General features: G+C 41.7%; 1 protein-coding gene across 1 annotated transcript; it reads right to left on the bottom strand.

Moving 5' to 3' along the window:
• Positions 1 to 314: 314 nt before the first annotated feature.
• Positions 315 to 12,370, bottom strand: LOC144772603 (sarcolipin-like). Its single transcript, XM_078657038.1, has 2 exons — positions 12,243 to 12,370; positions 315 to 983 (listed from the first exon to the last, which is right to left on the bottom strand). Exon 2 carries the CDS (start codon positions 896 to 898, stop codon positions 803 to 805), a length of 96 nt encoding a protein of 31 aa, XP_078513164.1. The 5' UTR covers positions 899 to 983; positions 12,243 to 12,370; the 3' UTR covers positions 315 to 802.
• Positions 12,371 to 13,623: the final 1,253 nt, after the last annotated feature.

Genomic DNA, 13,623 nt, shown 5'->3' with positions numbered 1-13,623 from the left:
TATGTCTACACATCATGAGATTAGTATAAAATTGGACTTCACTATCAATGCGTGTAATTGATCAAGGCCATGGTTGGCCAATATGTGTTATGGCAGAAGAAACTGCAATAAATCAGCAGAGAAAGTGAAGTGGTGTCTGTGTCCAATACTTGGTGTGAACAACAGGGATATCGATATATGTAAACAGAAACATATATGTGTGTGTGCAGTATATATATTAATGTAATTGTTAACTAAAATTTGAATGGCACAGTAAGCGTGTGAAGCCTGATACATAGTTATAGTCGAGTAGCACCAATGAAAGCAACAACAAAGAGGCAACAAACTTTTTCTCTTTATTCAATTGCAAATAGCGTTGAGCAAACAATGGATTTCTTCAGTCAGGATTCCATCTACTGGAGTTGGCTTTGCACTTAAACAGCAATAACATACTGGCCAAGCTGTATTTGCATGCAAGGAAAAGGTTGTATCCCTGTTATGGCATTGACAATAAAGAGATTATTTTCCTTTCCTTTTACAATTGAACACAAAACCACAAGAAGCACATAGATTAACTTTGCGGTGAGCGCTTCACATTAGGGTCGTTGTTAACTGGAGGCTTAGTTTGCCCTCTGAGATCAGCTTGCGGTGCCCAAGGGATTCGATGGAACATCTTTGCGTGGACTTTACATTTTGCAATTCAGGCCGCATATGAGCTACACAGGATACACAGCGGTGTAGCTTGCGTGAACTTGTGCATCGCTTACATTGTTCTTCACAGATGTACACATTTAGGGTAATCCGAATGGCATTGTGAGGTTCCTTATTCTAGATAAGATTTCACAAGAAGCCACATGAGCAGGACAGTGATCAAGACGATCATGAAGTTGAGGAACAGCTCCTGTGTAGATCGCTCCATCTTTGCCAATGATGGTGAGGTCTGAGGTCCAAGTCCTCACAGAGTTCTTTATGAGCAGTAGTCAAGAGGTGGATGTTAGCTTTTCCTAGAAATGGAACAAAGTATGGAAATTAAAAATGTATAAAAACCCTACCCTGTATCAAGAATTCAGAGCAGAAGTTATAAATAATGAATTTTGTATACAGTTTTATCTTTGAAATCAGGGTTAGCACTCTGGTTGGTTAAACACTGCAGAAAAGTAGAATACAATATTTAAGTTATAGTTATTGAATCAGGGTTCCAACTTGTGGAAGCTGTTGGAGCAACAATTTCATAGGTAATCAGGGAACTCAACTGCTGAATTGCCAAATAAATACCTTGCTACAAGTAGCAAAATTGCTATAGCATCAGTGACCATGAATGTTATATTTGTCATTCCAAAAACAGAGGGCCTGATTCACAAAGGTAAACTTACACTTTTGTGTACGTTTAGGATTTTTTGCTATTCTCATCGTTATGTTACTAGTAATATCTTTACAACTGCGGAGCCTCCTCCCATAAAAGATAGGACAGTTCTATGTTTTTATGTGCGGATACTCCGCAGTCGTAAAGATACTATTTGGTAAATACCTTTGTGAATAGCAAACAATCGTAAATTTACACAAAGTTGTAAGTTTACCTTTGTGAATCAGACTCTATGTTACATGAGAACCTAGTCGAGTATAGTTGGAGAGAACGGCTCAAGGTACCGGATAGAACTCACTTCTGTCCAATAACTGAAAGAAAAGAGACTAATGACAGATATTGAGATATTTAGTCAGCCTTTGTGGGGAAGGCGGCCTTCATCATGTTATAGAAAATTCTCCCTTCAGAGGTGGTATTTGTAGCTCTGTACAGTTTTAAATCCAGGTTGATGGAGGTTTGTCCCGGACATAATGATCATTTTTGCAATATTTGTGCTTGAATGTTTGCTGGGGCAGATAAAGGGCTGTTCTGATCATTGCATTTGGAATACTAATTAAAGGGCACTTATCCGTTGATATTCTGATCTATAAAAACTGTAGAATTTGGCCATGGCAAAGTGATTGATTATGCTGCAGAAATTCGCAAAACATTTGTCCTTATGTCGAGGTACTATGGCTGTGTATGGAGGAGAATGGACTGGTTGGGTTAGGTGTTTTAGATCACTGAAATGGTCTCTACAATTGATACAGACGTTCTTGCACTAGTTACACATAGGAGTTATAAACAAATATAGTTTTCTGATTAATTTGCGCATATCCAGAAAAAGGGAACAGCGGATGAAATAAAACTACCTGAACTTGATTCTGGAATTGCAAAAATATGACTTGTCTGTCTTGCATTGTCTCACTACAAAAAGAGCGTAGCAAAAAATAGCTGCTACTTCAGCCAATTACAAAGAGTAAAATTTCTCATTAAAAAGTTCTCACCGCCACCCGACACCCAGCAATCAAGGACAACCCCGTCCTAAAGAACACAAGAACTGCGCTCCTAAGTGTTGACAAACTAATGGGAACAAGCATAAGGAAAAGTCAATTCGAGTCCATTTGGCACAACCCCACAATAAAATACAGGGATAAGACTCTGAACATGCATTCATGGTATAGACACAGCATCTCCACTGCCAACGACCTTCAGAAACAAGGCACGCACCTAACTTTTGACACCCTTAAGGAAAAGCACAACCTACAGAGCATAGAACTGTACAACTTTCTGAAGATCAAGGTAGCAGTAAGAAAGGCAAACCTTAACGGTCTAACACCATCACTCATACAACACGCCGCCAACCTCAACATTCTGGGACACCAAGTGGCACACCTTTACAAAGCCCTATGCCCTAAATCTACCAAACTCAACGACAAAGTCACGAATTTTTGGGGAACAATAGCGGGAGGGTGCTAAGTGAGGATGAGAGAGCCGAGCTATGGAGATCCACCTCCAGGAAAAAGGTAACGGCAACTCTAAACCAGACCAAATTCTGGCTAGTACATAAGGCATACTGGACACCAGCCCGCCTAGCATCCATGGGAATCCGAGAGAGCGATTCTTGCTGGAACTGTGACAAAGGGAAGGGAGACCTGGAACACCTACACTTCAGCGGTTCTAAGGTTAGGGAATTCTGGAACAAAATTGGAACACTAATTAACCATATCACAGGGGTAACCATACATATAGATTTCCACAGCCTGGTCCTGGGTTTCACATCCCCATCAATCACAACCATTAGAGACCGCGATCTCATCGACCTACTGCTGACTGCGGCAGTCAAAACAGTCCTAAGCAACTGGAAAGACACAGCGAAAGCCACGTCTAAAGCATGGCTTAACTGGATCACCTTCCTACGAGGGGCTGACAACATCACAGCGATACACTCACCGAAAACACACAGGCAGTCGAATATGTGGGGTTCCCTAGACAACTACCTATCATCGCATAAACCCCCATAGGCGGCGAAGCTAGGCAATCAGCGAAGCGGTACACCTCGCCGGTCTCTGTGCACACAACAGGGATGTAACCTGCAACGCTCCTTTCTTTTTTCTTCTTCGACCTTTCTCTATCCTTTCTATCCTCCGGGGCGTGGACCAAGGATGTCAACCAAGCAAGCAAAGGGGCGGAGGACGACATCGACAAGCAGAACTTGACTGGCAATCGGACTAACCCCAATAAGACTGGAAGCTGGTAGCGAACTCCCCCCCCCCCCCCCCGGGCGTTTTCTTCTTTCTCTTCTCACCCCCCTTTTTTCTTTCCTTTTCCTTTTTCCCTCCACCCATGTATATTCTATGCTCCATGTAAATATATATTTTTTACACAATCAAAAATTACAGAAATAAAAAGTTGAGCCAAATAGGTAATTAATTAATGATATTAAGAAACAACAGTGATTAAAAAGTGAGGTAAAATATAAGGGTTCACTGTGTATCCTGTCTTCTGACTGGTATGATTTAGAGACCTTAGTACTCTTTTTTACTGTGGGGCATCAAAGCATGCCGTACCTGCATGTATTCATATTGTTCAATAACAGGCGTCTGATACTCCCTCCAAAAAACACTAAATAGGATCATTTATTCACCTGATTGGACGTCACCCAATTTGCTTATTCCAATATTATCCCACCCTCTGAATCCTTTAAGGGTGATCAATACTGATAAGTTATCCTACCCTACAAGGAAGTGCTTTCAGTTAGAGTCCCAACAAACCCGAAACCTTGTAGCTTTCTGCCATAGTGTCACCATATTTTGTACATGTGTCAGTAATGTTCTGGGCGGCCGGTGTCGGTATAGTATTGCTGGGTGTCTCCCATTTTTCATTGCAAGCCTGTCTATTCTAATCGCGGCTTCGTCCCAGGGCGCAAACACTCAGTAGTTTCTGATTGTCAATGGTGTAGCCAGTAGTTTCTGATGTCATGTAGCTCTATGCGCCTGTCGTACACCCTCCTCATCAGTTTATTCAAAGCTGTACGTGGAGTTGTGCTGTTCCACAGAAATAGGCAAATTGATGTCTCCAATTTCCTAAAGAAATTGACTGGTATCCTAAATGGAATGTTTTGAAGGGTGTATCAAAACCTGTGCAGGAAGATCATCTTAAATATGGCCGCCGAGCCCAGTAATGACAGATATAGGTATCTCCAGTGCTCGCCGAAATCATTCCAGAAAATGTATGTATTAAGTCATTCAATCATTAAAAAGATATGTTAAACAGGCTGAATAGTAGAAAGGCAAAGTATAAGGAGAAGGCACACAAGCATGCACAACCTAAATGACTTTGATAACAAACCAAAATATGAGAAAGAATACGATCATTAGGCAGGCGTGGAAATGAAATAAATGAAGTGGCAGAGGATATGTGGAGGTAATAGAAGTCGGACGAGAGGTTGAGGAAGCACTGTAGCCCCCTACATCACCCCCCCCCCCCACTTTCATTCTGACACATAATAATAATAATCCACATGCAATACAAAACACAATTGAGATGGTAATTTGGAAGCCCATTGCCAGTATGAAAAGGCACATGTAACAACAAAAACAAAAGTTGAAATTATTGAAGCGAAGAAATTGAGAAGTCTTGTGGTTGTGAAGAGAAAGGTTAAGTGAAAAAACAAAAGAAGACTAATCCCGATTAAGATGTGGAACTGAACCCTAAAATAGATATATTATTAATTTGAGTATGATGGATCCCTTGATCGCCACCTATTTATCAAAAATTGGTTGATGCACCAGCACATCTCTGAAACAATTATGTCTTTTTCTTGTGAGCTTGGAGTTACAGCGCACCAGTATGAGTACGGGAGATAAAAAAATAGGACAATTTTTATTCCAAATGGCTCAAGACCCGAAAGTGAACCCGTGGTTGTGGCATTGAGGGTGTTTGATGTTCAATGTGTTGTAGGTTTCTTTTAATCATTTTCCAATTTATGGGTCGTGTCGTTTTTGAGCACCTACTGTCATTTTTAAGTCTATTGACGTGACGAATTCGGCAAGTTTGTACAGTAATTTTTTATCTTTTGTGATCATTTTATATGCAATTATATTCCTTATGTGTGCTAATATATTCAGTTTAACTTTTAGTACTGTATTGCATTGTGTTCCGTAGGCCTTTTCCCCGTGTACAAGACACAAGGTCAGGATATTTGTGTACATTCTGAAACTTAGTGATAGCAGTAACATCATGCACTGTCAGAGGTCACAGCTGGCAGAGACTAAACAGTCTCAGACACAGTGAGATTTAGACATATGAGAGTGAGGAATAAAGTTATTTCTCATGTCCCATAGTGCCAGGCCTCATACTATGTCTAAATATATACAAATAAAGCTTAATAACAAATATCTCTACACGTTGGTGGCTTGTTATCAGAAGCACAATGACTCATTTCCCCATGAAATCACTGTAAGTTATACTGCAGCCTTTATTCTTTGCAGGTGTAAAATTTGTACTTTGGCAATATGTCAAAACTGAGAAACCATTAAAGAAAGCCATCATGCAGTAAATAAAATGTAGAAAGGTGTAAATGAAGTAATCGAAAATTAAGAGTTTTTTAAGTAGTAACAAAGTAAACCCATTTTCGAAATGTATTTCACTTGTGTTCTTCCATGTCCTGATAATGACTTCATCATTGAACCTCTAAGCCTGGGGTAAGAGATATGATTATGGTTATTGCTGTTAAAAGGGTTACAATGTTATTATGGTTATGTGAGAAATTAAGGTTATGGCTGTGTGTTGAATTTAAAATAAGGCAACGTTTAGGATTAGCAGAGTTTAGAGTGTGTGTTACACCCAGGGCAAGGGTTAACATTCGGTTAGGGGAGGGGGTTAGTGCTATATTTAGGTTCACATTTGAGCTTATGGTTGTGTTAACTATTTAGGTTATCCTTAGAGCTAGTGGTAGTGTTATTGATAGGGTTCTGATTGCTGTGAGATGTAGAGTTTGTGCATAGTAAAGGTTTTGGGAACGGATTGGGGTAATGATAAATGTTAGGGTTTCCAATGAGGAATTTTGTCAAGGTCTTTCTTAAATTCGGTATTCCCTATAATAGTTTCTTCCAAATTGGCATTGCAATGTAACGTGCAATTAGTTTGTAATGGCCTCCCCAAAATCTTCTTTCCATAAATGTATTTCTTCATGTTTACATTCTTAACCATTGCATGGCTCTTCAAATGGTATGTTTACTATCAATGGACAATGCATATAAAATTAAATAAACAATATGAAATGTACTATATGTTTTCCTTTGGATAGTCTGCCTGTATGTCAACTAGTGTTACCTCAATAGAAAATAAGTAAATACCTGTAAATCTAATACATAATAGTGAAATGCATATATTTTACACTGGAAATAGTACATTGCTTACTATTGTGTATATAGCATGGGCTGAAATACATTTTCTGTGAACTGAGATAAAGACGTTTCATACTGAGAAGTATATGTTGTACATAAAATGCAAATATTTCTTTTGAAATGTAGATTGAAATAGACTCATTAACAACCGCTCAATGTACATTTTATACTCAGAATCTTATTAAAAAAGTGTTAAAAGAGAATTAGAGGCATGGATGCAGCTAAGCAGTAGGAAATAATTGATATTTCAAAAGCATCTTCATACGTGGTAGTTTCCCATGTACTCCGTTGTGAAGTACCTACATTTGATAAATATTACTATTGTCTGTATTCTGCAGCTTATGTGCTACTTGCTAAGATAAAAATGTATAAATACTGAGAATAAAATTGCGATTAATGCTCTCTGCATAAGCAGAAAGGCCAACCCATCATCCTCTTGCTCTTTCATAGGCACTGTCTGATTAGGTACACAAAGTTTCTAAAAGAGCAGTCTGCTTGCCTCTGCCAAATAACATTTGCATTTTCTTAGAAGTGGGAAATACATCCCACCCACAGGAGTTGAAATTTCAAAGTTCGAAGATGCACCCGAAACGATTAGCGATTGTGCTTCTGCCCAACTGCCATGAACTGGACATATAAGATGAACCCCGCTCCGGCGTTTTTAAGAGCTACATAGTCACAGACCTCAGCGGACATTGTTGAAGAGCTCCCTTAACATGGAGCTGTAGACCGCCTATTTCCCTGGACTGGGATTAAGTCCACGGGGTCCTGTGATGTTCTGCTGGCTTTGCCTTGCGGTGCTACCACTGCTGCATTTCTTGAGTGCAAGCTCCAGACTACCAAAGAATCAAGAGGACGCTGACCAGAGCACCTAGAAATTCTCCTTACTTCTAACCAGAGGTTGGATGGTGACTGAACAAAAAAGCATTTTCTTCATTAGAAGGTGAGCAACTTAGAGTGGTGACTGCCTGAAGAGCACATGCCCCTTCCCCAACATTTGTGAACCTTTTATTCCCCCATGGCACCTTCCACTATTTAATTCCAGTACTCACCACCCTTTACCTGCTGTGGCATTGAGTATGGACCCATCATCCAACCTCAGTCAGCCTGAAGATGTGTCCCTGTGAGCGCCCTGGCTGTGCAGAGGCACCGCCTGGTAGCCAGATCCACCTTGAGCATGGTCATGAAAAGTAATATATCCTTTTGGGCTTACTTTCAAATGTTCTCTTTGGGGAGGGGGGGGGTTGTGAAAACTCAGCCTGCCCCCCACCCCTCGATTATAGTTGTAATTGATCATGATGAAGAACTAAATGAATGATTGCGAGCTAAACATAGGGTCATCAGAGCCCTTCACAGAGGATGACATTAGATCTTTGTTTTCTAAGAGAGAGAACTGCAAAACACACTTTGTGATCAGTGGTTTGCGTCATAATTGTGATCTCAAACAGCTTCAGGTATTCTCTTATAGGATAAGATTGCCCATTGTTTTCTGGGAGAGGTGATGGCGATACTTGGTTTGTGTGCAACGTTGGTGTTCACTGTTGGTATTTTGTGTTAATTGTTTGATTTATTGCTGTTTGGTTTACTTTTTATTGTGTATATATACATATATATTTTAAACATTATTAAAGTGATTATTTTAACGAAGTAAAAGCTTTGACTGGATATGACATCTTTAGTAAGATTGTTATAATTGTCCCTATAGACACAGACTAGTTAGAGGCATGTTGGACTTGGTCCTGCTTCAGTGGTAACCAACCTCCCAGGCCAGATCCTCTCCAGATGGGAACATAAGCAACCCCAAACTGGTTTCAGTCTATTTGTGCTTCAATAGTAAAATGTATCATAAGTCCAATGGCACAGTGAGCACAGACCCACATCTGGGTAACCCATCACACCCAGGCTGTCTCACTTTTAACAGCCTTAGTTCCAAAAGGAGGAATTCTCCTCCTTACATCACACAATACTGGTCGTCCAGAGACCCCTTGACCGGATCATGCCTAAGATTTTTTTAACTCATGACACAGAGGAACTCCGTGCTTATCTTGTAATACAGTCTCCTGGGCCATGTTCGCTGGACCTCGTTAAACTGGCCCCTTGTCCCTCTCTTGGTTCAACTCACTTTTAACAGTGGCATAACGACTCAGCAGACTCAGAATCGCCCCATAATCTAGCAGCATTTTTAACTGATCACAAATATACATAATCACACTATAGATATTTGTGAACTTTTGACTAGTGATACTACATGGATATTATCAAGAATGGAGCAGGAATGGGCGACATCTGTTCACCACTAATAGAAATTCACTAATGGCTTGCTTCTGTCGGGTACAGCTTAATGTTATCAGAAGGATTTAGATACAGAGAAGAGTCTTGTGAGATCCATGCTTCTCTAGAAGCAAATACAACCTGATGGACTACATAGTAAGGTACAAATATATAAAGTACAATGTCCCCAAAGAAACGTGTTTTAGTGAATTAACGAAGGACTTTGTTTGGAACCTTATGACAGCCTGGTTTAACTCAAGGGGTGGATCAAAGCAGAGCACTGAGATAGAGAGGAAGAAAGTTCCACCGCGTGGCAGAGAATGAATTAGATGTTCTGACTGCATAGAAGTGAAGATGATCCTTTTGCAGTTTAAGGATTCGATAGGGGTTACGACGTGAGGGCTGCCATGCAGTTAACAAGAAATACCCTTAAGTGAACGTCAAAATGCCAATGACCATGTAAGCCATATTCAAAATTAGGGATTTCGAAACCTTATGGTAAATTGTACGTGAAGCCATTTTAATCCGTATGGTTGAGGCTTTCGCTCACCCACGCTATAATGAGATAACATTCAGGAGTACATGAATACTGAGAACTTTCCATTCCAGCTGGAGGCAAACCTAGGCTGGAGCAGTATCCATCATTTTACAGATCTGCCAGCCTTAAGAAGTCCTGAGGTTGAGACGTTGTCTTCACAGAAGCTCGCTTGTAATGAGGCGCAATAAACAGGCTAGTATGCTATGTGTCGGTGAATGGTGCCACCCATAAGTAGAGAACTCTAAAAATAATTTTCCATAGCACTGCTTTCACAACAGGGAATGCCTTAAGGGCTATTTTATCAGTTTGTTATTAGAGTATTATGAAACAGCATTCTCCCTTCCTGCCAACAGAAGTTCTATCACTTTTGTCACCTTAGGAGTTCTTCTGAGCCCACAGTTGTGAGTCACATGGGTTGAGTCGCTTCCCAGTGCTGCTGGTGAGGTTAATGGGGGAGCACAGCTGCAGAATCTCCCACTTGGGAACAGCTGTGACAAGTAGACATTTACCTCCTCACTGTGACCATGTGTCTGAAGCGTTTTCCAGATGAATTTACTTGTATCTTACAAGTGTTTTTTAAAGTAGGGTATTATTTTTGTTGGTGATTAATACTACCCAAAAACCTGTCCTCATCTTCATCACACCCCTCAGCTCCCTGATGGCCCTACCCACCCACCAGGAGCCATCAAGAGGCCTCTGTGGCTCCTCCCCATTAGTGCACCTAGGGGATCTTCTAATCAAACTGTTATTGATTGGTTACAACGGCATGCACTTATGACAAATGATACTTTAGACGTCTTCTTCGGAACAGCTCTTGAAATGAGCAGGAGAAAGAACAAGTGAATACCAAAGGCACTATTAAAAGCAAAAATACTATAACCAGTTATAAGAGAAAATTGAAATCATTTGGAAAATCCTTCAAACACATGGTCAAAGTGAGGAGTAAAAATGTCTACTAGTCACAGCTGCTCCCAAGCGGGAGATTCTGCAGCTGTCCTCCTCCGTTCACCTCACCAGCAGCACTGGGAAGCGACTCAACCCATGTGACTCACATCTGTGAGCTCAGAAGAACTCCCAGAATGACAAGAGTGGAGGAACCTTGCTTCTGCTGTTGGCAGACAGTGAGAATGCTATTTCCCAATACTCCGATTACACACTGATGTGTTTCGGCTGGGCAGCTGTATGCAGCAAGGGCCAGATGTAATGTAAACAACTGAAGTCGTCTTCCAAATGTAGTTTTTTCATCTTTGGAAGGGTCTTGTCTAATTATGGGAAAATTAATGTTTCTGTTAGAATGCTATCAGGTATGATCAGCCAATCAAACCACTGCTCTTGTAAGTCCCGTACCAAGATCTTCTTTGTGGCATAAGAGGAGTCTTTAAGTTCGGTTATTTGTTCGCTGACGTGTCGACAAGGTGGACCCCCAGTCCTATGTCAGGACTTGCCAGGGTAACACTCTGCACTATTAGCAGCAGATCAGCAGTAACTATTACCCATCAGCTGTCTAGTTCATATTCGATGTTTGTTGTGGCTTTTGACTTTATCCACTGGTCTGCTCTGGTCCAAACCACGAGAATGCTTGGGCTGGACTAACACTATAGCAGGGATATATTTTTGTTACAGTCTGACACTGCCTTTGCTGTAAACACTTAATACCAACCCCACGGTCTAGGCTGCGATGGTTTATTTTGGAAGGTTTGCTGAAGAAATACATGTCAAGCGTGTGTATTCTCCTTCCTGGTAATTGGTAAACTGTTTTCCAATAAGTCCCCTGGTTAAAGTTAGCCATTATATATCTGTGAAGGCAGAAAGCCATATTCAATCCATGTGTGAGGCTAAATCAACTCTAAATATTGTTCTATCAGAGTTTAAGGAAAAAAGACGAAAGCATTATCGAGAAATTCTTTTATATTTCATGCGGGCATCATTAGTGAGTCGTAAGAAAACAAATAAAATGAAAGGAAATAAGAAAATAGTTCGTGAAAAAGAACATACTTTCTGCTTTTCAAAACAAATTTCTAAGGCAGCTTGCACAGCTAATGGAACAAACATGGCCCAAATAAATGTCTTAGATTATGCAGGTTTGTTTAAAAGGAAAAAGTTGCTCGGTCCATGGTGGCTCAGTGGATAAACCGTCCAGACCTCCTAATCACAGCATCAAATCCCGGTGGGTCAATAAAATGAGTACCACTGAGTTAGGTAACAGGAAACACTTGCTATTCACCGTCAAGATTCCCCTAGAGGTGAACATGCGCTTTATAAATGCACTGCATGTTTGCTTGCGATGTTAAGTTCTTGGCATGACACACAGTGTGATACCAACCCTCCCTGCAAAGGGGAATTTGAATAAATCACGTAAGCAGATGGTGCAGCCGTGAACCTTGTTTCTTCAGCTTCCTATAGATTGACAGTTACATATGGTATAGTTTGAAGCTGTGGAAGAGATAATTTTGTCGGTCTTCATACCAAAGCAGACCGTTCATCTCTTCCCAGCAGAGCACCCTAACCCGCCCCCCACTGTCACAATAAGCACTGGACAAATTATTGACCACATGAGTTTAGCATGAAGTAATTTCACTCCCAAACACTCTTAAAGAAAGAACTAAAAGAAAGCCAGAGCCTTCTTATGCAGCCACAATGCCCTTACTGCAAATGCACACAGTTTAAAGTGAATCCGCGGAGCCCAGAGGGTGGAGGTTACCTGGAAAGGATGTCCGGTGCGTCTGCCTTGGAGACCCCAGGTCACAGTGGACCCTCCTGTGTCTGCCCTGTCTTCCTGCCAGTGCTATGTGGATCCCAGATCCGTGTCATGGAGCTAAAGTAGGCGGAGGAGGAGGCAAGACGTGAACTGGCACGTAATCTGATGAGGTCGATGAAGATTAAAAAAGGCACGAGGCAGGTTCAACGTCTGGAGGACTGGCCTGCGCGAGCCTTGATACGGGGACTGCGTTACTTACCCAGCTCGGTGCGCGAGGCGCGCTCACTTCAAGAGGCCCAGTGCTTTTCACGGGAGTTTCAAATGTTATGCCTAAGGTTGGGGAAACGTCAAATTCTATGTCTTATACATAGGTACAAGGCGCACAAGTCACGTAAGACTCATCAGGCAGCACTTTACCACTGCTATTTAAGACAATGTTTACAGTGAAGCTTACAGCGAAACTACAACTCCCAGAATGCAACATTCTGAAGTGCTTAAAAAGCATAACAGTCTGAAATTGTCACACATGACATGCAGTCATTTGATTTGCAGATTACGGGGGGCCTCCTGCCTTTGCTTGGGTTCATTATAAACATGCCAAAGTCACACCTGACTCCCTTTCAGATGCTCCCTTTCATCTGGGCTGTTCTGGACACAGTGCAGTTTCGGGCCTATCCTCCCCAGCAGCAAGTCCAGGATATTCAGACTATGATACCAATGTTTTATCCTTTATCCTGGATTTCACTAAAACTGACCCTGAGGCTGCTGGGCCTCATGGCTTCCTGCATCCTTCTTGTGAGACATGCCTGTTGGTATATGAGGGCTCTGCAGTGGGACCTGAAGTTCCAGGAGGCACAGCATCAGGGGAATCCAACATGGTTCAAGTCTCGGAGGGAACTGCAAAAGACCTGCAGTGGTGTCTGATGGACAACGACTATGTCAGGAGAAGACCCCTCTTCCTCCCCCAGCCAAAGTTGACACTTGTGACAGATGCATAACTCCTTGGCTGGGGCGAGCATCCGGGAGAGGTGGAGATCAAAGTCTCCTGCTGAGTCTGAGCTTTGCATCAACCTGCTAGAGCGCCAGGCCATCCGATTGGAATTGACACCCTTTGTTCCTTCGACAAGGGGAAAGCCGGTGCAGGTGTTCATGGAAAACACCACCGCCATGAAGGATTGCAACTAACAGAGTGGGTTGGGGTCGTGGACCATTTGTCAAGAGGCACTGAGTTTCTGGACATGGCTGGAATGCTAAGGCATTTCCCTGGTGGTTCAACACCTGGCAGGCTCTCTCAATGTCAGGGGAGGCAAACTCAGTCATCGATGCCTAGCAGATCATTAATAGTGTTCAATCTGAAGGTGGGGCAAAGTCTCTTTCAAGCGTG

The sequence above is a fragment of the Lissotriton helveticus genome, chromosome 8 (assembly GCF_964261635.1).
Source record: "Lissotriton helveticus chromosome 8, aLisHel1.1, whole genome shotgun sequence".
Lineage (NCBI taxonomy): Eukaryota > Metazoa > Chordata > Amphibia > Caudata > Salamandridae > Lissotriton > Lissotriton helveticus.
Note: the sequence above shows the minus strand (reverse complement) of the source record. Positions and strands in the feature narration are given on the sequence as shown.

What these genes read in the sequence shown, in the direction of transcription:
- LOC144772603 (XM_078657038.1), bottom strand. Translation starts at nt 898, where the DNA reads ATGGAGCGATCTACACAGGAGCTGTTCCTCAACTTCATGATCGTCTTG.